The sequence below is a fragment of the Porites lutea genome, chromosome 11, assembly GCF_958299795.1.
Source record: "Porites lutea chromosome 11, jaPorLute2.1, whole genome shotgun sequence".
In the NCBI taxonomy this organism is placed as follows: Eukaryota; Metazoa; Cnidaria; class Anthozoa; order Scleractinia; family Poritidae; genus Porites; species Porites lutea.
The window spans coordinates 28,469,596-28,494,246 of NC_133211.1; the positions used below are offsets into that span (position 1 = coordinate 28,469,596).

General features: G+C 39.2%; 1 protein-coding gene across 3 annotated transcripts in view; it reads right to left on the reverse strand.

The window, feature by feature from the left end:
• Positions 1 to 853: 853 nt before the first annotated feature.
• Positions 854 to 24,651, reverse strand: part of LOC140952877 (uncharacterized) — a 136,230-nt gene continuing 112,432 nt past the window's right edge. For all 3 annotated transcript variants that reach the window (XM_073402327.1, XM_073402326.1, XM_073402328.1), the window contains 29 exons: positions 24,250 to 24,579; positions 23,452 to 23,778; positions 22,686 to 23,096; positions 21,021 to 21,260; positions 20,230 to 20,553; positions 19,777 to 20,106; positions 18,917 to 19,246; positions 18,508 to 18,819; positions 18,045 to 18,371; positions 17,490 to 17,804; positions 16,875 to 17,204; positions 16,193 to 16,522; positions 15,674 to 16,000; positions 14,107 to 14,439; positions 13,643 to 13,975; positions 13,226 to 13,552; positions 9,193 to 9,519; positions 8,715 to 8,881; positions 8,244 to 8,403; positions 7,841 to 8,016; positions 7,005 to 7,155; positions 6,493 to 6,636; positions 5,749 to 6,330; positions 4,667 to 4,711; positions 4,408 to 4,525; positions 4,201 to 4,307; positions 3,584 to 3,712; positions 2,579 to 2,696; positions 854 to 1,986 (listed from right to left, as the gene is read on the reverse strand). In XM_073402327.1, the coding sequence (XP_073258428.1) occupies positions 1,382 to 1,986; positions 2,579 to 2,696; positions 3,584 to 3,712; positions 4,201 to 4,307; positions 4,408 to 4,525; positions 4,667 to 4,711; positions 5,749 to 6,330; positions 6,493 to 6,636; positions 7,005 to 7,155; positions 7,841 to 8,016; positions 8,244 to 8,403; positions 8,715 to 8,881; positions 9,193 to 9,519; positions 13,226 to 13,552; positions 13,643 to 13,975; positions 14,107 to 14,439; positions 15,674 to 16,000; positions 16,193 to 16,522; positions 16,875 to 17,204; positions 17,490 to 17,804; positions 18,045 to 18,371; positions 18,508 to 18,819; positions 18,917 to 19,246; positions 19,777 to 20,106; positions 20,230 to 20,553; positions 21,021 to 21,260; positions 22,686 to 23,096; positions 23,452 to 23,778; positions 24,250 to 24,579 (8,055 nt within the window). In that variant the 3' untranslated portion in view covers positions 854 to 1,381. The remainder of the gene's footprint in view (positions 1,987 to 2,578; positions 2,697 to 3,583; positions 3,713 to 4,200; positions 4,308 to 4,407; positions 4,526 to 4,666; positions 4,712 to 5,748; positions 6,331 to 6,492; positions 6,637 to 7,004; positions 7,156 to 7,840; positions 8,017 to 8,243; positions 8,404 to 8,714; positions 8,882 to 9,192; positions 9,520 to 13,225; positions 13,553 to 13,642; positions 13,976 to 14,106; positions 14,440 to 15,673; positions 16,001 to 16,192; positions 16,523 to 16,874; positions 17,205 to 17,489; positions 17,805 to 18,044; positions 18,372 to 18,507; positions 18,820 to 18,916; positions 19,247 to 19,776; positions 20,107 to 20,229; positions 20,554 to 21,020; positions 21,261 to 22,685; positions 23,097 to 23,451; positions 23,779 to 24,249; positions 24,580 to 24,651) is intronic.

Genomic DNA, 24,651 nt, shown 5'->3' on the forward strand with positions numbered 1-24,651 from the left:
TTTAAGCACAGGTACGCCCCCAAATTTTTTTAGGACAATCCTTTGCTTTGTAGCTTTAGTTTACAATTGATATTTTGTTCAGAACAGCCGTTTTACGGAAATTATTCGACATTAGATTCTCATACAAACACTGTAATTTCCCATGCGTTTGCCTACTCGTCAAGATGGCGTCGAAAGCCGGGACAAGGTCTATTATTGGGTGGGGGTGTGCGGCACGCTTCCTGAAACCCTTACCCTATTTCAGAACAAAATCTGTGATTTTCCCTACCCTATTTCAGACCTGATCAAAAATTTATAGATACACTTTCACAGACCTGAAGCCCTGGAGCCCGGCGCGTGACCGGAACGCGTGACAAGCTGTTACGGCACGTACACGGTTGGCTTCGACATTAAAAGGGAAATGGCTTTATCGCCAAATGATGAAGAAGTAGCTTCTTCTAAAAAACATACCCAATTCAAGACTAGAGTGCACCAACCATACCCTATTTCAGACCAAAATGGTCGAAATTGATACCCTATTTCAGACCAGTACAGCTTAAAAAAACATACCCTTTGGCGGAGCACATACCTATATAGCCTATATAAGGGACTACCCCCCCGGGGCGAAAAATGACTTGCAGCTTATGAGTTTCGTCGCTTACGCAAGCGAGACTAACAAGGATTATGTCCGTTGTATGAATTTTTTTTAGCCCAGTGCATGAATTTGTTTTTTCGTTTAATTTCCCCTTGCACGATTTCTTTTGTACTTCATCTGAGAAAATCGCTAAAGGAGTAAGGGTGGGTGTTTCGATCTCTTTTGAGAACGAGCACTGTTAAGTGCTTTCCGATACGATTTATGACAAACCAAAATAGGTCATATAAAATTAACTTTATTAAACTCCTAGAAAATGTTTAAACATCATAGCTCACGAGCTCATCAAAAAACGTGAAAGTACAAAAGCATGAACCTTGACTTTAAGCCTACGATACACGAACAATTGCAGTGAAAGAGATCTTAAATAGCTAATTGTTTTGTTTTAAACAAATGTTACCACTCACAAAAGACTTAATTTAGATTCCGATAATTATTTTTCTATAGCTTATAAATACAAGTTACACAGGTCATACCCTTGATCGATACAAAATGTTCTAATTGTCGAAATTTATAACCTTAAATCCTATTACAAACAGTAAAAAAAATATGGACGACGTCCGCATGTTTGTGATCGATTCTATTTTCTGATATAAACGTCAGAAGTGAAATAACAATGTAATGCTAATTGCAATGCATCTCAAATTTTAGAAATTACAGTTACAATTGACTTAATCACTATCTACTTAGTCATCGTGCGTCGATCTATATTAACTCCCTTTACACAATTTTATAACGGTCGCTATTGTGCTACTTCTTTTCTCCATTTTTCGTTGCTTTCGTCGGACTCTTGGTTGGAGTCCCGCTTCCGCGAACATTTTCTCGGCTTACTGATCTCTTGGGACCAGTTTGCGAGGCCGATTTTGATGTCAAGCCCACAGGAGACCCACGGGATGAACTAGTGCTACTCGGGCTGGAAGGGATTCCCGATGATACACGAGGGCTTTCAGATGAATCCTCGAGGGATCCCGTACTTCCAAGAGACGTCTGACTTTCAGATTTTTTGACTCGTGAAGAGGAAAGTCTCCTGGATGAAGATGACTTTTCAGCTGTTCCCTTTAATCTGGTTCCACTGCCTTGCCGCGCAGGAGCAGCTGGTTGTCGAAGTTCTCCTGATTTCTCCCGCCGTATCCCGTAACCGCTACTTGGTACATCGTGTCGTGGTTTTCTTCCGGGACCCGCCGGGGGTTTTTCTGCTGCAGTAGATCCCTTGAGGTGAGCTCCAGAGTGCTCACGAGTGATAGATGGTTTAGCCCCTGAAGTGGAACGTTTGCTTGTGAATGTTCCCATGGCTTGCGTAACTCCTTCTGGCCTTGACAGCTGTTCTCTAAGTTCTACATTTGTTCGCCCAGCAGCTGGAAAAAGAGTTTACTCAGATAAATGGACGCAATGAAAACAGTTCAAACTAATGGTAAAAACGAGTGTGGGACGAAAACAGTAACAAGAACAACTTTTGTGTGCAACTCTTTCGTGTACATGAGCATATTCACGTGAAATAAGTGCATCATAAACATTAAATCGTTTGAATGTATGACTTGTACTGTTTAAAAACAGTACAGGCGGTTCTTATGCCGGTAAAATTAAGACCTCTATTGTCTACATTTTCAATGAACTGTTTAAGGAGGCTCCACTGGATTTTTCAGGGCCAATATATGTAACTCTCAAGTTTTACTGACTGTCACTATGTCGCCATTAATAAAGATAAAGCAAAGTGATTTCCATAGCTTTGTCATGCAGGTTAAGATGAAAAATTGTTATGATGAGTGGTCTGGTCACAACAAATTTTCATCAAGATGTTGTGGTCATTCGTTTCCAAACCTAGGTCAAAGGCATACTGCTAGTACAATCCAGACACTGAGCCACATTACAGGAGACCTAACCACCGACTGCTGAAGTGACTACTGTTTACTTATGGATCAGTGTTTTGTTTTGAATTGTATTACTTACCTCTGCAAGGATCGTTCTTTTGAAGGAATTCATCCAATGTTTCCCAGCCACCCCCAACTCGAACCATGACAGTGCTACGTAAAATACGAACCAGCCGTAACTTTTGCGAGTCTCCAAACTGTAACAGAGAGAAATAACTCATAAATGAACTTGCCTAAGCGGCAAAGCTTTAATATCAATTTGTGGCATAATTTATTCGTGAGGTTTCTTTTCTCAGTGACAAAACAGTGAGTAAACCACCCATACTCAGCCTTTAATAGTGCATTGACAGACTGGAATTCCCTTCCAGAAAGCATGAGATGTTTACCTTATAATGCTTTTAAAATTTCATCACTCTTAAAAATTTTAAATCTCAATAAGTTCGCTTAGCGCGACATTTTTTAGTCCATCTATTTTAATATCTTGTCATTTTTAGTACTGTAGGTTCTAGTTTTTATGCAGTGCCCTAATGAAAACCGCATTATGTGACATAGGCCATCTGTAAAAAGAACTTTCTTCTTATTATTATAGGGCTCCTTACATTTGCAATACAACTTGGTCTCTTGAGTGAATAATTACTCCTCCAACGAGAGAAAGTGACAAGCAACGACCATGATTTCGTTTTAGTCACAACAGGGTATTTTCATTTTAGAATTTCAATTCCCACTAACTTGGAAATTTTGACTCAAGCCTTTGTAATTAAACTAAGGCGCAGTTTTAATACATTTAACCGGTTATTGAGCTAAATACTGCATGCTTCTTTTTCCAACATTATACTAAAATTATTACTATTATTATTATTATTATTATTATTATTATTATTATTACGTGTATAACGTAACCACTACAGCTTTTATTCCTGCAGCACGAAACGTAACACTAAAATCTAAATCAACCACAATCGAATAAACAGTAGTTTCTTGTTATTTCAAAATCAGCGAACTTCTGCATTTTAACAGTGAAGAAAGGATAAAGACGTAGACCACGCCTAAAGAAAATTAGCAAATTAATTGTAAAGAGTCTTACTCTATACTTGTTCTCTGCCACTTTCACATATTGAAACTTGTTACAACATTCACACTTGCGACATAGTCGTTCTACTTCAGACTGTATCTGCTGCTCTTCTGTCTTGGGTTTCTCTGGCTTCTTCGTTGACTAAAAACAGCAAAGAAACTATCAAATTTCAATTGAACATAATAGCAGCATAAAACTGGCAAATAACAAGTGCTTGACCAGTGCGTGAACCCATACTATTTCCCTAATAATCTTGCTATTATGTTCCCTCATCACGATGGCCGAATAGTTTTAAGTTATGGAGGAGTGTCGGTAATATTCCTTGTTCATAGTTTGTGTCGGCTGAGCGAGGTTGGTATCACAGTAACTTAGATGCCGTGCTGCCGGCAAAAAGAGAACTGAACTGGCGCCATACCGGGGTAGGTACTAAGGATCCTGCCGCGTTGTATCATATTTCTATATCAAGTTCGTCTGAACTTGAAATTTCAATGAAACAAAACAATTCTTTATTATTTGGGAGTAGAGCCCCTCTATTCCAAGGGGCCATGAAAAATAAGGTTAACATGTTTTGAAACATAAGGAATTTCATGTTTTTAAGTCTGGATTTTGCTTGAAACATTATAGCTTACAGGCTTCTTGTTCTTCAGCGAGTTAACAAACTCTTTGTAGTCTATTAGTCCATTGCGTTCAAATTTACTGGCGACTATTTCCATCTCCCATCTTTCTGTTGGGAAACCTAGAAACAAGGAGAGAAAATAATGAAGCTGGGTATGCACCATACAAGCGCCAAGTCCGTTACCTGTATAAGATGTTCAGGTGTACTGTGTGACACTTACTTGTACTAAGAATGCCAGTGATGAACTGTTCTCGAGTTAGTTTACCATCCTTGTCGTGATCCATGCGTCGAAAGATATCAAGGACGCGTGACTTGCTGTCACGCAACCACTTGTTAAACTGGGAAAAAAGGAAACAAAATGAGCAAAAAACAACTGCAATCGTAGTAAAAAAGCAAGACTTTACATCCACTCCTTCAAAACACGAGTTTAAAGTTGATAATACACATTGTTAGCGTGCCCAGTTATTGATGAAACTTACCCTATCCTTCCATTCATTAAAGTCAAACTTTGCAGAAGCCCGTCTCTGTAAAACAAAAAAAGTTTACACGGAATGAAATACTGTGTACGAGGAAATTAAGCACGCATCAGCGTAACGACTTCCAAATCGTTCGCAAACTTTTAATTTCAATGGGTAGCTTAGAGTCAACTCTTGATAGACATTCCTCTCATGGATTTACTAAAACGGACATCTCCTTCTTTTATCACGGAAATTTCCATGCAATCCACTAGTCTTTATTAGGCGTACACTTAGTGAGCATCAGCAAACACTACGAAGACGGCAGCTGTGAAACCGTGACCGAAAAAAATGGATTTGCGTTGCTTTAAATCTTATTTTATATGGCCTCGCTAAATTTGTCAAATTTAAGAGTATTTTCCTTGAGTTTTATTTTTAAGCACCGAATTCAAGTTAAAAAAGAGAAAGGCAGTTTCGTCGTCCTGTTTTCAAGTCCTCTATAAAACGTTACATCAGAAATCTGGACTGCAAGCAGTCTAGTTAGGCTCGGCAGGGCCGAGAGGGGAACTGGAGAGATAAGAACTCTGGTGGGCGGAGTTTCGTGAAACCTGCCTTCTCCAGTTCTTTTCGGCTGGCCATTCCTTTCTTTCGCTTGGCGCAATTTCCTCGCTCGCGCCGCCATGCTGTGGGACTGATCGTAATCTACCTCTTAGTCGTTCAATGGACGTCAATGAATGTACCAAGTGTCATGCACGCACAAGGCTTTGGTTTTGCTTATTGAACCTATTGTTTTCGACGTTCTCATTGCCGTCTTGGTCGTGTTTTCTTTAGTTTCTTAATATTATGTTGTTCTTTGTCTGTCAGGTGAGCGAAACGTCAGTATACCTTAACTATAAATCACGTGACTCTGCGAGATGCAAATGACAGTCTCAGTGCGAGGGTAAAAAAAATCAGACAATTACCTTTTCTTTGGTAAACATTTTAACTGTGTGGCAATAACCTTGTTTACCTAATTCATTTTCAATACGCCTAAACTTAATGTAAAAAACAAACCCAGACCTTACTGCAATAATGTACTGTACAGAACAAACACGTTGCGCACTCACGATAGCGATTCTCTCCAACTTTTCTTGAAGCCGCCTAAGCCTTTCCATTGAAAGCAACCACAAATGCTGCCAGCGCTTGGACAGGTGTAATAAAGCGGGGTGGTTCTTATCCATAGTGGCGGACCCTGACCGGGTAAACGAAGATCCTGGACTTGTCAACTTGTCACGGGAGCGCTCACGTGTAAAAGATGTAGCGGGGCTGGTGGGGGTCAGCTTGGGAATTTTACTTCCGCGTCTTCCCCCCTGCTTATGATCTGGTGTAACCTGAGATGACGTCACCGGAGGAGAAGGAGCAGCATTAGAAGCAGGTGCAACCGAACCACGTCGTTTAACAGACTTGGTAAGCTTGTCGTAAGTTGGCTGTTTCTTTGCCATTTCTTCTTGAAAATCCTTATGTTCATCTAGAAGCTTCATAACCTGTTCGTAATCATCATCTGGAATGGGTTCACTTTCCTTTTCAATGAGAACTTCCTCCTTCTCTCCGATCCATTGAAGCAGCTCCTCCATCATGCTTTGCTCCTCGGAGAGCTTGGCCTGTTCTTCCTCTAACCGCGTCATACGCTGAACGGACCACTTACGTACCTGAAAAAACAGCAGAATAAGAACTAAGCAACGTATTAGAAAAAAGGATCAAACTTGGGAAAAGAATAGTAAGGCATTTCAAAGCTATTCTATATAGCTTTGATACCACCCTGTCACAAAGTACTGACTTATTAACTTATTTCTTTACAAGTTGAACATTACCTCATCCCAACGTTTCTTGAGTCTTGCAATCCACTGCTGTATAATCTGCAGTGCACTGGGATGACAGAAGCGTGAGATAACTTGACCCTTTTTAACGGCAGACTGAACATTTACCTCTTCTGCCATCAACTCCTCATGGAAAAACTGCAAAGTCAAAAAATTAAATTCCGAAATTCATTACGCGACGAGGATTAAATTGTTTTTAAATTTGCCAACTTCAGGAAGCTAGGATGACTTAGGAGACAGAACCTATTTGAAAATATTTATAATACAGTAATGCTCAAGGAAAGTTTCAAAGCAAGCTGCAATAACGATTATCCGGACAAATCCTATTCAATTCTCCAGAGTGCTCTTAACGTAACACCCATCTTTCGGATTAGCATAAAACCACTAGCGTTAGGTTTAGAAAAATGACCAATAGAAAAACAATTACGATTGATCTCATGATTAGTAGAAGGCGGCGGCAGTACAGGTTGGTACCAAAAGTGAAATTCACAGTTCAAGTTACAAACCTTGTGCTCATTCAGTTGTTCGCCTATTGTTTCCAGGTCCTCGGCAATAGGACCCAGACATCTAAGGTTATCTTCAAATTCCTTTAGAATACGTAGCTCAGTCTTGACTGCAGAATCAAACTCCTCAGCCAAAACCAGCGCATTTTCTAGCCTATAACAACAGGGTGAAATAAAAGACAAAAACATTATTTAACACAGTAAAAATCACGGACAAAAAACGACGCTTCGATCGATCTTCGGTCATTTTCAAGCCAAGTAAAAAAAAGTTAAAGAATTAGCAGATATGTGTGTGAGGTGTACAAACAAATATGTTAAGAACTACAAAAAATGTTTGAAAATGATGCAGAAAAACAACAACAAAAGAATCTAATTAAAAGAGCTATTCAAAAACTTTTGCACGAAGTGAGTCTGATTGTACATTGAGATTAGGTCTTAGTTCATTAATAAAAAATATTTCAAACACCAGGCAGTCAAATTTTCTTTTACACTTCTTTAAAATGCTAAAATTATTACTAAGATCTTTAGGTGTAACCAACATAACCTGCATCGCACAGGTCACATTCAAAATTGTAAACAAGACATTGCTGGTTGACAAGAGGTGGCTTAGCTTCTCGCATTTTTTATAGTTCTTGACATATTTTTACACCTTACACATATAGAAGATCGGTCGAAACGTCATTTTTTATCCGTGGTTTTTACTGTGTTAAGTTTTAGAAAACCCTTACTTAAAAAAAAAACGCTATTAAAGAAAAAATATTGGGTCGGTTCTAAATACTCGGCATAGGGTGGGTAACGTGGACATGAACCTACGAAAGCTATAAATACAATTCAGTTACCTGTCTTGCTTAGTGGCTGCCAAGGCGCTGATCGCTTCCCAACGCATGCGCAAGTCATCCAGCCTCTCCTCCAGTTTCTGTGGATCCTCAACCTTGTTTTCATTAATCATTGTTCGGCCAGCATTCATAACTGAGTCGTAGTTTGCTTGGCGGCGACCTAGTTCACGCTGGAAAGCCTGAAGGAAATAAATATACATATACATGAAATTTAACGTAACAAGATACCCCCTTCCCACCCCCATTGTTCACTCCAATTACAAGCTCCTGTTCCATAAGATACAATGTCCATTCTTTAGTGTAACCTATTTTGGTTTTATCAGACTCAAAATAAATTTAATAAAACACTTTTTTGACAAAAGGGTGTACATTTTGGTTATACATGTATTTTGAAATGTTTTTGTACCTTGTGGTTGTCAATCAGAATTTGTACGGTTTCAGGGTCGCCCATAACCGCGGTCTCTGTCGAGAGACTAGGTTCCACCGAACTGAGCCAGTCAAGCAGGGACTGAAGAGCATCCTGGAACATGCCAGTGAAAAGGAGCGCTTCTTCTAGCTTTTGTTGTCTGAAAAAATATAATAATAACGAAGATTATAACGATGATGATGCTAATATTTTATCCATTTAAAGCACCAATCAAGCTATTGCTCAAAACAAATCCTGTGTATTTATTCAGTCCAGATCTAAGCTTATTTAGTGAAGGGATAACATTTTAAAATTCCCAATGAAAGTGGTAGATTCCTAATAGACTAAATAACTGCTCAGGATTCAAAAGAGACGCCAAAGGAGAGATACATAGTTTAAGTTACTTACTAGTTCCACATTTGCAAAAGGCATCGAGTAATGAAATACACTTTGCCAATAAAGACTACCAACCTTTCAACTGACAGCGCGCAGATGGCATCCCATCTTGCCTTAAGGTCAGCGATCTTTCCTTCGATCATGATGGCGTCATTTTCTGGGCTCTTGTCCATCAACACTTTGCCTGTCTTAACAGTACCGTCCATCGACGCTTGATTGGCACCCAGCATGGATTGAAACTCCTAACAAAAAATAACAATTGCAAAATGAACCATCATTTCCAAAGCAGAAAAGGTCAGCCATACTCTTTCAATACTGTTACATAAATTTGATCTCTAACGATTCTTCTTAGATGCGAAGTAAGATGAAGAAATCAATGTGTTCGCATTTCAGTGAGTAAACTCGTAAACTATTTTGGCAAGAAGAAAGCTTTGGGTTCTTGTCGGATCTCTTGTTTTTGTCCCTACTGATGCAGGAATTGCAGCAACAATCATTTCGCAAAACAAGTTCACTGCTAGGAAAAAAATAGGAAATAACAAGTAAGCAGACAAACCTTATGCTTTTTAAGTTGAGCCCTAAGATGACCAGGATCAACACCGATAGCTTCCTCATCTTTCAAGCTCCTTTCAGATTCATCCAGCATCTTCATCAAATCCTCGGCACCCTTGAAGAACCTTTGAGACAATTTGTAGTTTTCATCAAGATCTTTCTTTCGTCCAGAAGAGAGATCGAGCAGTTCCTTCCAGCGAGCTTCAAGTTCGTTGACCGTGGCGTCAATATAAGAAACATCATCTTGTAAACAAACGTCTGTAATTTTGTAACCCAGAACTTTCAGCTGCTTAAAAGGTTCGCGGTGAGAGTCTATGTCTTCCTTGAGATCCTGTACAAAAATAACATTTACAGAATGTGTAAAATATTATTAGTCTATGTGGAATACCGATTGCTAAAATATTTGAAAACAAGGCGTGTATAATAAGCTATTGATGAAAAGCAAATCAGGGGCCCGTTTTTGAATGTTAGGGGAACTTTCCGGGTCCGAAATCAAACATTCAAATCAAAATCTAAAAACTAAAGCGAGAGTCCTAGCCAACAAAATAGTTCTTTTTTTAACTGATAGTTTTATCATACAGTCGAACCTCCATTGAGCGGCCACTATTCTCAGTGCCGGAAATACAGCAAGAATGTTTTCATAATAGATATATTGTATATATTATGGCCATTCTTCCTATTGTGTGCTTTGTCTAATAACATCTCAGAGTGTTGCCAGCGACCCACTGCCTTTAATGAATGTGAATGTACCGTTGTCCACACCTGTGGATAGCGACCATTTTCACCCCTCCATATTTCATTGTATATTTAACAATTATTCTTTGAATTCGAGGTGAATAGTGACTGAATATACAGAGAGCCGCGAAGCTGCGAGGTAAATATTCCTAAAGCCATTAATCACCGAGATTGAAAAGAATAACTGTTTTAGTGTATACACACGAAGTGATCTCTACAAAATCCGAAAGGAAACCATTAAAAAGTACGATTTGATTGACGGATCAAATCATGCGTGAAAAAATTTGCATGTAACGTACATGCGCGAAAGTTGGATCTTTGCAGAATTTGCAAACAAGGCAATTCGCAAGTTTATCACTTCGCAAACAACGACTTAAATGGAACTGCTAAAAGTTTGAACTGTTTTCTCACCTGAGAAGAAAAGTAAAACTTTGTTATTTTCTGTTAACTGAACAAGTTTATAACCAAAAAGGTTTGTTGTGTCGTTCTTCCTATGAAGTCCTGACATGGCAGCTCGGTTGCTCGAGGTAAGGCGTCGTTTTCCAGTAACATTCTTTGTCCTATTTATTTGAAACGTAGAATTTCTGTACTGCTTTCATTTTTGTTTGTCAAAAATAAACGTCGTTTTTTGGGCAGAGTGTTTCTTGTTAGGAAAAGCCCTTTTCCCGGAGTAGTCAATCGATAAAAATCGGTATCGTTAAAAATCGATAGCAATCAAGTGATTTTTATCGATTGATAACGGAATCGGTGAAAATCGATAAACTAAATTGCTGTGTCAAATCATGATTTTAACCGTGGTAAGTCCGACATAGTTTTTTGGCATAAGATACATTGTACAGCTGAGAAAACACATTCACTAGTAACTGATAAACAAACATAAAAATAAGAAATGTGGAAACTATTACAGACACAAGATTCTCTCTAAAACCGTGACCCTTTAGTACAGAATAACAAAAACGGTTCGGTTTAATTACATTCGCAGTTCTCGCAGGCAAGTACCACGAGAAATACAAACTTATAAAAGATTTCCTAGCCTGAATTTCAGACATCCCCAGGAATCGAAGGGATACCTGAAATTTAGACTAAAAGATTTCGCTGTATAGATTTTCACCGTTTTCCGTTATCAATAGGTAAAATCACTTGATCGCTAACGATTTTTATCAATTTCGCTTTTTATCTATTGGCTACCACGGCAAGTAACTACACGCGGATCTGGGCGCCTACAAATCTGACCAATTTCGGCCATCAGAAGAAGACTTTAAACCCGGTATTAAGGAAGAGATAAGCTTTTTTTAACTTTTTTTTTAAAAAAGTGATAATAAATTGTTTGATCTTTCGACTCTCAATTGTAACTCAATTGTCATCCGGTTTGCATGTAATCAGTTTTCATTTTTGGACGAAAAGAAGAACAGATGTATCTTCCGATATAAATTGATAAACGAAAGAAGTGTGTCATCGATTTCTACCGATTGATAGATGCAAACGATATCAATCAAATAAGATTTACCGATTTTAATCGATTGACTACTCCGGGCCTCTTATACGCAAATAAACGGGAGTTGCAAACATTGTATCGAGCAAAAAAATCAGCTACAGAAAGTGGAAAAAAAACGTTTACAATCCTTCAAAGTCTTTTCTTGCCTTAAAAAGAAAGTCAACCCTAGGATTTTGTCGACTTTTGAAAGGTCGTTCTCTAAAAAAATAGGAAAAAACACCGAGCTCTCAAATTATCCACTCGCTGTTGAATAGTCCGAGATAGCGAACTAATCAGATTGCTAAAAGCACCAAGATCACTGAGTGTGTATATACTAATCATGTTTATTGTAAGTGGTGAAAATATGTTTCTAATCAAGTCCCGAAATAATCGTAGAAAAGAATGGGAACTTAACCCTCTATTAAGCGGTCACTTCAGTCCACTGCCCAGAGGGTGGCTGCTTAATAAAGGTTCAGCTGTATCATATGCAGTGTAACAAAGATCAATGCGCAGCGTAGTTACTTAATGTTAATTTGAAAATTGTAAAATCGAAACTGTTCAAATGAGTCTTAATCGACGTTTCGGCAATGCTGCCTTCTTCAGGGTACAAGGCAAAACATGGCATTTAATCTTGTACCCTGATTAAGGGTACAAGAACTGGATTATAGATTTTTTATCGGACAGATCCCAGCGGATCATCAGAGTGTTTTTCTGAATGGTTTATCTGAATGGAAGCTAGGCCCCCTGGTTGTTCGTCCTAATGATTAACGACCTTGATACGAACGTACAGCAATGGAAATATGTGGACGACACCACGGTGTCTGAGGTAGTAGTAAAGGGCGGAGAAAGTCACGTCCAAGCAATAGCTAACAGAGTAATTGAGTGGTCTCGCGAGAACAGGGTCCAACTAAACGCCGATAAGTGCAAAGAACTCAGGATCTCCAAAGAGTCTTTGATCCCGTCATCACAGAAGGAAAGGAGGTAGAGTTAGTCACTAGTACAAAGCTACTAGGGCCTTACAATAGCGAACGATCTAATATGGAACGACCATGTAACTGAGATAACCAAAAAGGCTAGCAAGAGACTCTATTTCCTAACTCAGTTAAAGAGAGCGGGAGTTCCGAAACAAGATCTAGCACTGTTCTACGTATCGTGCGTGAGATCTGTTATTGATTATGCAGCACCTGTCTTTTTCAACGGTCTCCCCCAGTACTTAAAGAAAGAGCTGGTAAGGCTCGAGAAGAGAGCAATATCAATAATAACCTCAGGAAAGTGCAACTCGGCAGTAGAGGTGGGGTTAACACCCATTTTGGAGCATTATTACGTACTATGTAGCAGGCAGCGTCGATATGTATTATATGGAAACCAATTGAAACCTCGATCGTGAAAATAAACAACAACAGCTTTCAGGGCCCATTAATTAGCGGAACTTTCGAGAAACGGGTCCCAGAAGAATATAATGCAGCCATTGGCCTGCCAGATAGACTACCACTTCAAGAAACAAATTTGCAGAATTCCGATCCTGAATCAAGGTAGCGTATAACACAGTGCACCACTTTTTTTTTTAAATTGTGATAGGTGAGGGTTATATGAACTGGTTAAAAACAAACCTGATGGACGCCAATCTTTGCAAATCTTAAAGGCAAAATTAGATGGCTTTTGTCAGACTATATTGCTGTTAAGGCGACTAGTTCTGTTGCGAAAATGACTTATGACTTGTTTATTGATGAATGGGGATTTTTAGTGTTTGTCCTTTATCCATGGTACAAGGGCTCAACAAAGGGAGATGTTTGTTGAGCCACTTTAATTCTCTGTTGACATTCCTTACCTTATATTTTTCGCGTTGTTTTTCGAGAATGTCTAGAATGGAGCTCACATGATCAAAGGACAGTATTTGATCATGGACCTGTGTGAGCCAGGAGTCCATTTCTGTTATTTTCTTTTCCAACTCTTCAGCATTCTTCAGTGCATCCTCAAGCTTACGATCCTCGTCCTCAGACTTTAAGTTAACCTGTTCCCAGGCTTCCTTCACTTCATCAAGCTGCCTCTGAAGGGAGGCTGCCGTGGTGGGGTCACTGTTGGTGACCATACTTTCCACAGAAGTAGTAATACGTTCGTACGTCTCTTTACGTTTTTCTAGCACGTCCAGGAAGTCCTGTCGAAGGAAAGAAACACAATCAACTCTGAATATGAACTCTGTTATTTTTTCATGCCCAACCATGCGACTGTGTTCTAGTCAACAAACCTTGTGTTTTGCCAGTTGACTGCGTGCGCTCTCAGGTCTCCCTCCAATTGGTCGCCTGGCATACATGAAATCACGTGCTTCATTAAGCCAAGCTCTAAGCTCCTTCATCTGATCCATAACGTCGTGTGAAGCGCTGAGTGCTGCTGTTAATTCGGCGTCCAAGCGAGCTGCCTTTTCAAGGACCTCTCGCCATCCGTCCTGTAACTCCGTCACTTTTGTCTGCAGGGCGCCGCTCTCCAGTTTACTGTCTCCATTCTCCATCAGCAGAGAGGTGGCGGCACGCGAAACGGACTCTACCGAGGGTTCATGCGCGAGGATATCGTTGTGAACAATCTAAGAAAAGAAAAGAAAAGAAAAACAAAGTCAGTGGCAGATTACATTAACTACCTTTCTTATCTTGCCACACCAGAAAGGTAAGGAAAGATTAAATGCTTTGTACCTGAAATTAGCTCAGTAACGTTTACCTTGTGCTTTGCTTTCTCCACTTCAATGAACTTGACATCTCCTTGTATGTTTCTCGCCAACTGTTCATCAAGAGTGGCACTAGTCTGTTTAACCCAAACAAGAAGCTCTTCCAGTGCCAGTTGGAACTGGCCTAGTTGTATGAGAGCTCCTTCAATGGTCTGCTGTCTCTCAGTTGAATGTAAGCAAAGATCATCCCATCGCGAATTCACTTCCTCTAGCTGAGTCGTAATAAGATCCGAGTCATCAGGACGGCACTGCTCACAAAGCATTGTACCCGACTGGTTCACAGCTGTTATCTCGCCTTGAAGAGGAGTCAGCTCTTTGTGGAACTCCTGTGAAAACGTTTTAACGAGTATGTATCGGTACGTTGCTCTGTAGAAGTGTATTAATTTAGTAGCGATAACGACGTCCCAAAGCTCTATTAAGGGCAATTCTTTGGGAATAAAATATAACAATCCTTGTACCATCATATTAATGTTCCATTTGCACGATGGCGTCATTTCACTACTACAACCAGAATGCTCTCCTTTCATATTTAAATTTGGTAATCTCAGCGAAATTTAAATGACAAAAGTCCTAATTTGTACAAGAAAGGAAAACCCTGAAGGACTTTCGTCATAGTAGTAAATATCATCGTGCAAATGGCCTATTGAGAGCTCTTCGCTATGAAAATAATAATGAAAATATAATAATAATAATAATAATAATAATAATAATAATAATAATAATAATAATAATAATAGTAATAATAATAATAATAAAACATAAAAAACATCAAGAAAGTATCAGAGAGAGCTACTGTGACAGGGGTTCAAAAGATCTGCAGGCTGGGATCTGCGCGAATCCTCAGAAAGGTGCTTAGTGTATGAACAGCATGATTGACTTGAGTGAATGATGCTCTGGGTGCATGATTTGCACCCAGCTGATGCACAAAAAGAACACCACCAAAGACTGCGATAGAAGAGACAATAATAATAATAATAATAATAATAATAATAATAATAATAATAATAATAATAATAATAATAGTAATAATAATAATAATAATAATAATAATAATAATAATAATAGTAATAATAGTAATAATAATATCGACCCATAAAATTCATTGCCATGTCCATATTTGGTTTCCTTGACCGCGTTGGATGTGAAAAACGCTTAGATCAATACTTGTAAACCAATAATAGCCAATTTAGAATTTAACTTAGATAGAGATCAAGAGGACACAAAGAAAAAAAAAACGAATAAATATCAATGTACATTTCCTTTGTATGTGTTCTTAAGTTTCACTGTAGACTTGAATTTTTATGTCTCGAAACGACCCCAATATTTCTTCATTTTCCCTGCAAAACTCTTGCAGAAAACATTTTATACCTCTAAACAAACAGTTTATAGAATAAGAACTTAAGTATCTATTTCATCGGTTCACTTTGGTACATGCTCCTTTTGTCGTCTGAGCTCGTTATTTTATTGGCTGAGAAGGGTCCTACAACTCAAACGTGATGATACACTGAAACATCGAAAATGTGGATAGCAGTAGTCATTTAGTCATTAGTCATTGTTAACCTTTTGTTCCTTCAGTTGTTCTTTGACAATGTCCAGCTCAGTCCCCACTGGTGGTTGTTCGGCCAGCCTCTGTTCCAAGTCAGTCAGTGCAGCGAGCAGGGAATCATGGGTGTTATGATACTTGGTAGATGTCTCCTTGACGCCTTCCATTTCGGATTGTCGCTTCTTCCAACTCTTTTCAATATCGGCCCACTGCACCCTGATATGAGCGAGCTCTGTTTGCACCAGCAACTTGTCACTTGGGCTGCAGTGTGCTACCAACACAGGACTGGCCTCACACAACACGTTCACAGAATCACTATGGATGTCAAGCTCCGAGCGAAGTTCCTGAAAAGCAAATAAAGTGGCATTAAAGAAGTCAGTAATTAATAGCTCGTCACCAAAACGTCAGTTTGACTCTCTTTACGAAGATTTCCATATCATTTTGATAAACGAATTTATTTTTTAACTCCTACAACCCATTAAATGACCACAACGTAAAACGCCCAACGAAAACAAGTTGTTCTGTTTTCATCTTACCTGGTGATCAAGCATTTGGTCTTCAAGTACATCTAGTTCTGCAGCAGGGGGCTCCTCTGAATCCACATGTTCTTGTACATCCTTCAGAATGTGCTTAATACCATTGACACCGGTCCAAAACGTGTCCCCAGCATCAAGCACAAGCTCCAGAGCTTTGCGTCTTTCGTCATATAAGCTTTGGGTATCAGTAGCCAGCCCAGATATTTTGCTCATCTTATCTTTGATGAGTAGTGATGTCTTTGAAGCGGGGTTGGCATTCACTATAACTTTCAATAACGGCTCGATTTCCTCAATAGAGTCTTTCTCGGGATCGAACTCATTTTGTAGGCTCTACAAAAAAAGGAGAAAAAGGAGTATATTTGGAACAATGAAATGTGTAGTCATTTAAGTTAACACGAATGTACAATGTAAGAAGTCGCCTTCCTTATTAATTGTTCAAAAAAAATTCCAAGACTGATCCTTCAGTAGTTACTGAACAAAAGTAGCGTGCCACGCGAGACAAGGCTGGAATGTATAGTTTTAAGAAAAGGAATGGCGTTGCAAAAAACAAAATACAGAAATCGGGCAATGATCTTCGACAGACATTTGTAGCTCGATAGAAGAAATTATTCAACTTTCATTGATTTTGAAAAACCAAAGCACCGTTGATACGTGTAAACAAACCCCTGATTCAGTCACCTACCTGTAACTCTTCAATCTGTTTGCGGATAGTATCTGGTTGAACACTGATTGGTTTAAGATTTGCAAAATCCTCTTTTCTTCTCTCCAGGAGAGTCAGCAACTCGTCCAGTCTGTTCTGTAAGTCTTCCTCTTGTGCTAGGGTCATTCCAATCTTGATTCCTCGCTCCTCCGTTTGTTTCTGAAGAAGCTCATACCGCTCAACACATACTCTCACCTGTTCTTCAACTGAACTGGATCCTGCCCCAGGACCACTCAGCTTAACTAGGTCGTTTCCAGTTTCCTCCAAGTTACCGATCAAACCTTTGAGTGCCACGATGCCTTCTTGGATCGACTGTAAAAAAAATAAATAATAAAAATGATGCTACTGCTACTGCTACTTCTACTACTTCTACCACTACTACTACTAATGATAATCATAAACATGTAAAAAGTAACGAGACAATGTTCCGATGTTTCGTTATTAATTAGAATGATGATAATGATAATGACGATAATAATAGTGAAGAACAACACCCCAGCCCTACTTCCAATTTTTGAAAAACCGTTCTAAATAGTGTACACGAGAATCAATTCTTAGGCCACAATGAGTTGAAATAAGAAAGCACTTTTTCCTTACCTTGATTCTCTCTTGCTGAAGTTCTGCAACTGACTCCTGGTCAAGATTTCTAAAATTCTCTTCACATCGATCAAGCCAGGTGACCACCTCTTTATGAATATCTCTGAACTGCTGTGACAACAACAAAGCTTCCACTAGAGCAACCTGTCGGCCTGACGTCCCACTGTTCACATCCCGGTATCGTGCCTTGATGCTGTCGAGATCGTCCTTCACCGCCTGCTGTTCCTCATCCTTCAAAATGTGCAGCAACACCTCGCCGTCCTCACACACGGATTTTACTGGTTTATCATGCGATACTACATCTGCGTTAAGGATCTGTAAAAAAGGTAGCAGCATAAGATATCAATAAAAACTTGTGTGTTTAATCAAATACAGAGTAACTGAATTATATGACAGCAGAAAAAATTGGCATCGTCTTTATTTAAACGAAAACGTTTCTCGAACAGTGTGTTGAAGTCTGCACGGGCTGAATTGTTTGTATGGATAGTGAAATGTTCATTTTTTCCTTTAGTAGAGGATGAACCTAGCCCCGTCAAAAGGAGTAGTAGGACTTACTGCCTGGGCGCTAAGCTGTTCTTTAACAGTCTCCGGCTTCACGCCTACGGGTTCTAAACTGTTAAGAGTCCCCTCAGTCCTCGTCAGCCACGCCTTAAGTTCAGCAACGTCACGTTGGAAGCCGTCGAAACGCGCCTGGGTGGAAAACAAATTCTTGGCCAGCTGATCCGTTTCTTTTCGCAACGATTCCCACTTGGCATCAAGTTCACTCAGGGCTTCATCCACCTTTGGTTTTTCATCATCGATCAGGTATTTTTTAAGTTTGTTGCCTATTTCTCTGCATGACGCCATCTCGGGCTCCTTGTCCTCAATTGATTGCTGAATTTCCTGACCAAAGGCGAAAAAGAAATTAGCTGTCACAAACTGCATTCCTACAGTTCACGTTAAGGAATGGTATTCATATATTGTTAGTTCAAATAACAAAAACAGCAAATACAACTTCTATCGCCATTTAAGTACAAACCTTTAGTTTTTCCTTCTGTACACGTTCGCCTTCGTTTTCAGTGGCTTCGAGCTCACTCACAGTATCGTCACACCAAGTAATCAACTCATCTTTAGCGTCAAAGAATTCTTTGGAGACCTTTGCCGCATCATCGGCTTGTCGTTTCAGATTCTTAGCTTCATCACGTAACTTGCTGTAACGTTGTAACAATTTGTCAGTTTTGTCACGCACCACGCCTTTGTCTTCATCAGTGCAGTGTGACATGACCTCTTCACCAGCTTGACATGCTTCTTGAACCGATGATTGAAGGCTGTCAGTCTCTTGGCATAATTCCTGTCAAGTCAAAATAGACAGAGAGAGATAACTTGGCAAAAAATGTATTTTGACCTGGGCCCGAGTCAAGAAAAAGTTATGCTGTAATTTTTCTCACCTCAAGTTTTGTGGCCTCATCATTTAAGGCTTCACAAGTCGCTTTTTGTCCTAATTGTTGAGCCTGCAATGTCTCAGTAGTAGTGGTCAACTCATTACTGGCGTGGGACAACAATTTATCATATTTAACAGCCGCCTCCATGGCACTTTCAAGTGAGTCTTTTCGAGAGTTAACCATTTCATTCAGCTCCTTCCACTGGAATAAAACATCCGATAGACCCTGTTCAATAGGTACTTTACTATCTTCATCGGCTGACTTAAGGACCTCTTCACCAGTTTCTTCTAAGGATTTCACCGCAGGGGCACGATCAGCAAGCATCCGTGCAAACAACTGTCAAAAACAAACAACAGTAACAAAAAAAAAAATCAGGATCAACATGGGATATAGCCTGCGTAGCAAGCGTTTCCGCGCGAGTTCGGCGAGAAAGGTTGGACGAAAAAAAAAAGGAATGCCCCCTTCCATTTTTTTTAATCCCGCTCTAACTTTCGCGCAGTTACTCGATTGGAAGCGCTTGCTACGCAGGCTGCATTATATACGTTGTGGTTACATTTTATTCTTGGGTTTAAATTTTATTTTCCTTAATTTCAAAAGTAATTACTATACATTATCATAAACAAAAGAAAATAATATTCAGACCAAGGATAAAATTCAACCACAATATATACGCTTCCCGTTTTTTATTTACTTATTTCATTTTGTTTTCTACAATAAACCGAACAATAGGTTCAATAACTAAAACAAACAAACAAACAAATGCAATAAAGCCATCACTCAAAACAATGGTAGGTAACAACAGAGACAGAACAAAAATTCTTTCTTTTACACTCAAACATAATTTAATCATTCGAGTTTAAAAATACCTTTTGTTCCTGCATTTGCGCCTTCATTACATTGGGGTCAGTGGCTGCGATAGGACCTTGATTTTCTACTAGTTCACGTGTCTCCGCCAGCCAGTCCAACAGCGACTGCAAAGCATCACGGAACTTACCACAGGCCAGGAGAGCATTTTCCAGCTTGGTCTGCCTGTTGCCAAGATTTTGATTGGCAGCGAGAAGTCGCTGGTTAAGACTGCTTAAAGCTGCATCAATGTCACTTATGTCAGCATCAGGAAACGCAAGAGCTATCTTGGATTTCAAATCATTTAGGGCTGCAATCTGTTCCTGGATACCGTCAATTTCCTTTTGGAGATCCTACACAAAAGGAAAACACGAAAAAAAAAAAAAAAAAGAAAAATTAAACGGAATAATTAATTTGATTCTATATGACCTTATTGAAAAATAATTAATACTTAAGTTTTAAAAACTGTCACCGACCTTAATGTCTTCCAGCTGCTGGTTTATGGTGTCCACGTTAGCAGCGACGGGTGGTAGTAGTTCTATTTTCTCTTCTGTTTCACTCATGTCTTTCTCTGCTTTCTGCAATGCTTTCTGTATCTCCTCAACTTGCTTCAATGCCTTCTCAATTTCTGCCTGCTGATTGGTCGCCCCCTCTGCAACGTCATGCCACAGTCTGTCAGTATCAGACATCTGTTTCACTATGGCAGAATCAAATCCTAGGCCAGCAGAGATAAGATCTTGCGCATGTTCGTTAACTGCATCAAATTCCGGCTTTAGGTCAGCCATATTTGACTTTATCAGCTAGATTGAAAAAAAAAAATCAATCAATCAATAAATTCAAAACAAAAACGTAGTCGTAGAAAGGTAATTACGGTACAGTGTACGACACAAGCGAAAAATGTACTTAAACAGGAACACCATTCGTCAGCGAAATTCGAAAAGCTAAACATCCCTCTTTTCAGAACTGCCTCCGGACACAGAACCTTTTATTACAGGACTGTCAAGCTTTGGAACAATTTGGAATCTTTTCTTAAGTTAAGCCCATCTGTTAAAATTTTTAAACGTTCCTTAAGGAGCCAGCTTTTGGATAATTTTGTAAATACTTCTTAGTTAAGTTTAAAACATTGTAATTAGTAATAAGCTAACATTGTAATTAGTATTAGATTAAGTGTTGTAATTAGTTATTATAAATAACGTAATATAATCATTGTTCCTGGAAAGCCCCTTTGGGGAGGTAACAATAAAGTATGTATGTATGTATAGCGTACCTGTACCCGGCCGAGTTGCTCCTTTAATTTCGCTGCATCCATTACCACCGGTTTGTTTTCATCCAGCCTAGTTCTAGTCCCTTTGAGATGCTCCTTTAGCTTTCCTTCTTCTTCCCAGTATTCCTCCAGGTCCGACAAAATTTTCTTATTTTTGTTTATTGCATTGTCGAGCTTTTCTTCAACGTCATCACAATTTTGCTGCAATTTCGTGTTCTCTGACCCAACAACAGTCGTATCAACCTATGGAAAGGTATTAAGAAAATCCACTTTTGCGTTCATAATGCGGTCTTAGAGAAAAGTCATTCTGGCCAAGGGAAAAAAAAAAGAAAAGAAAAGAAAAGAAAAGAAACAACACGATCTTCTTTTACACTACGAAACACGTTACAAATGAAACTTGCTACATTTTTAACCACCATGAAGACTGTTGAAGAAACAATTCGATACAAAAGCAAGAACAAGTTATGTCAAACGAATGTACGTAAATGAAAAAAATATATATTGAGAATAAATTATTGAACTATTGTGTACAATGAGATTATTAAAGATAAGTGAGCAAGGGCTGTTGTCATGGGGTGGGCGTGACCTATTTAATCTTTAATTAGGAGTGTGGAAGCCACGTCAGAAATCTTCAAACAAGATTCCCTTCCGTGTGTTGAGGACAGATATTCAACAATACGCCTATATTTTAGTTCCACCCAAAAAAACATGGGCTGAGCTCATAACTCTGGTTGGAATTTTGTTTTGTTTTGCTAATCTCTAAACCTGTTTAGAACGATAAGGTCGAATAGACAAGGAATTTTTTTTTAAGCGTACACCACTTTTCCAATTGATTCCAAAACGACAGCAGCTCAATTCCAGTGAAGCCTTAACAACTCATGCCATAGGACCACAGAAGAGACCCCCCATCCCCCCACCCCACTTTCTGCTGACAAGCTTTAATTCTCGGTTTTCAAACTAAGGAAGTATCGATTCTTCTGAGTTTCTACTTTCATGAGTTATTACAGCAGCTAACCACCTTAATTTATACAAATCTTCGGTTCGAAAGGGTTCTTCATTTTGCGATAGAGGACGCTTGAATTTCTAAGGTTTTGCGTGACGCGGCATTTAGCTGGCGGCCGGGGAAGCTCTTCTGTGGGTTAAAAACTTTACCGATTTTTTTGAGATTTTGTTATCTAAACAATACTTGTCTCAGAACAACTATTATTTCAATCCTCATGAGTTTCTCAAGTGATCACGCTTTTGTAGGAAACTCAAACACAGATGTTTCTGTTGATTTCCAGCGCCCATATTTGTACCCCTCAAAGGGACACCAACATGGCGTCTCCATACAAGGCTTTGTAAATTTGGGTAAGACGTTTTCCCGAATATCTCGCATAAGAAATATCGCACAGACCTGATTTTTGGCGAGGGTTTTTATGTATTTATCTTCTTTCATTTCCCGTCTTCTGGACTTTCCGTACTGAATGATTTGCATTTTTATTTTTGATAGCGTGGAAGTTGAAATAGAGAATATTAGATTGGCAGCACCGTATTTACTGGTTTCTACGAACTCTAGAGTGTACTAACTTTGTTACTGAATAGAAAATCATACCTACGCAAAACTGTCTTCCATAGGCGGACAAACAATTTTTATCCTGCTGTCAGGTAACTCACAAAGTAACATACCTCTGGCTTGTTGTCCTGTAAATTCTGACCCATCTCCAGGGTAGACTGTACTTGTGGTTTCAACTCAGTCAACTGACCCCTCAGAACCTCAAGCTTCTGGATGTGTTTCTTCATCTCTTCTACATCCGATACAGGCGCCTTTATCTCGTTAAGTTCAATTTCTACCGCAGACAATCTTTGATCAGCACCCTTCACCTCCTCTTTGTAATCGCGTAACTGGCCTTCCAAGTCTTGGATGTCTGCAAGTTTAGTCTGCATGTTTTTGTTCAGGTGGTCCCATCGCTTGTCAAGATTTTGAATTTCATCTTCAACAGAACTCACTTCATCGACGCAAACTCTAGTGATGCCCTCTGCAACATTGTCGAGTTTTGCATGCGTGTCCGAATGGTTTTCGACGTCTTGCTGTAACTCCTATTTAGAAAAGAAATAAATGAAAACGGATGTCTTGAAATGACCATGCAATTTATGTAAGCATTTTCTCTGACTGCTAAAGTGCAAGTTAACCTATTACAGCATTCAAAAAGAATATAAGAATAGTAAGAATTTTTTAGGCGTCTTCATATCCAAAAACTACTAAACTACACTGAATCTCACATAAAAAAAAGCAAAACAAAACAAAACATTATCATTCAAACATTTTTTTTTTCAAGCAGATGAACAGCCACTCGTTAGCAAGTCCATTTCCAAATGATGCTAAAGTTTATTTTGAAGAATAATTACACCACAAAAATGCTAAAAAGAAAAACCTTTGGTAAGACCTGATTACCTGAACATGTTGCTTGTGAGATTCCAGAACATCAGCGGCACACGACAAGTGAATGGCATCTAGTCTTCTTTCAGCTTCATCGAGCCACGGTAGAAAGTGGCTGCGGTCTTTTTGGTACTCAGTGCTCAGTCTTACTGCCTCTTCCAACATGGCGGTCCTTGAATCTGATGCGGTATTCAGCTTAGTCCACCGTTCGGTCATGTTATCAAGTTTTTCTTGCAAGTTCTCTCTATCAGACGGCAACTGGCTTTTTTCTTTAAGCAGCTTTCCATCTGCCAATAGGGCGGTATAGGTCGGTTCTTTGTCTTTTATCTCCTCGTGAATAGCCTAAAAGATTAAAAACAGGTCAGTTGGATCGAAAACATTCGCCACTAGCGCATTTCCCACAATACACCTTGTTCGCACTCCCACTAAAATTCTGCATACCGTAAATGATCTAATAAACACGCGGGGCGTCTATTCAATTTAGGAAACCAAACAGGGGCGTTTTTAAAATAGATAAGAGGCCTTAGATTGCTCCTGCAAATTGTTGAGAAACTAGCAAATGTTTGAGCAAGTCTACGATGAGGGAAGCATTTTAATAATTTAGAAATACTTTGATTTAGAAATAAAACAGTTAACAGCAAATTATAGGGAATGCGCTAATGGTGAAAAATTAGATGTTGTTGTCTTGATTAAGCATATCACGTGTCACTGCATTACTTTTCTGCAATACACTTTACTACACAATTTGGGCAGAACTCCATAAAATAAAAAAAGGTAGTAATGAAATAACTATGGATCTGAATTCTGACTAACCTGATAACTATCTTTCTGCTCCTGGACAGTTGGTAGGTCAGCTGAAATTGGTCTTAGTTTAGCTAGCGTTCTTTCTGCCTTGGTAAGCCATCGTAGGAAATCATCGACGTTTCCTTCAAACTGTCCACTCTGCGAGATCGCAATTTGCAAGCTGTCTTCCCGCTCTTTAATCTTTTGTTCAATTTGGTTTAACTCAAGCTCAGCTCTGGATAAACGGCTTTCAAGCTCAGCGGCAGCAACTGGATCATCACTGGTGGCCAACAACCTCTCTGCCACTGTAGCGCTGTCCTTCAGACTTGCATGATGCTTGACTAAATCATCCTTAACCACCTACCAAAAATTGTTATAATAGAAAAGTAGAATTTGCAGGGAGAATTCTCCACATTCTTTATCATCAAGTGA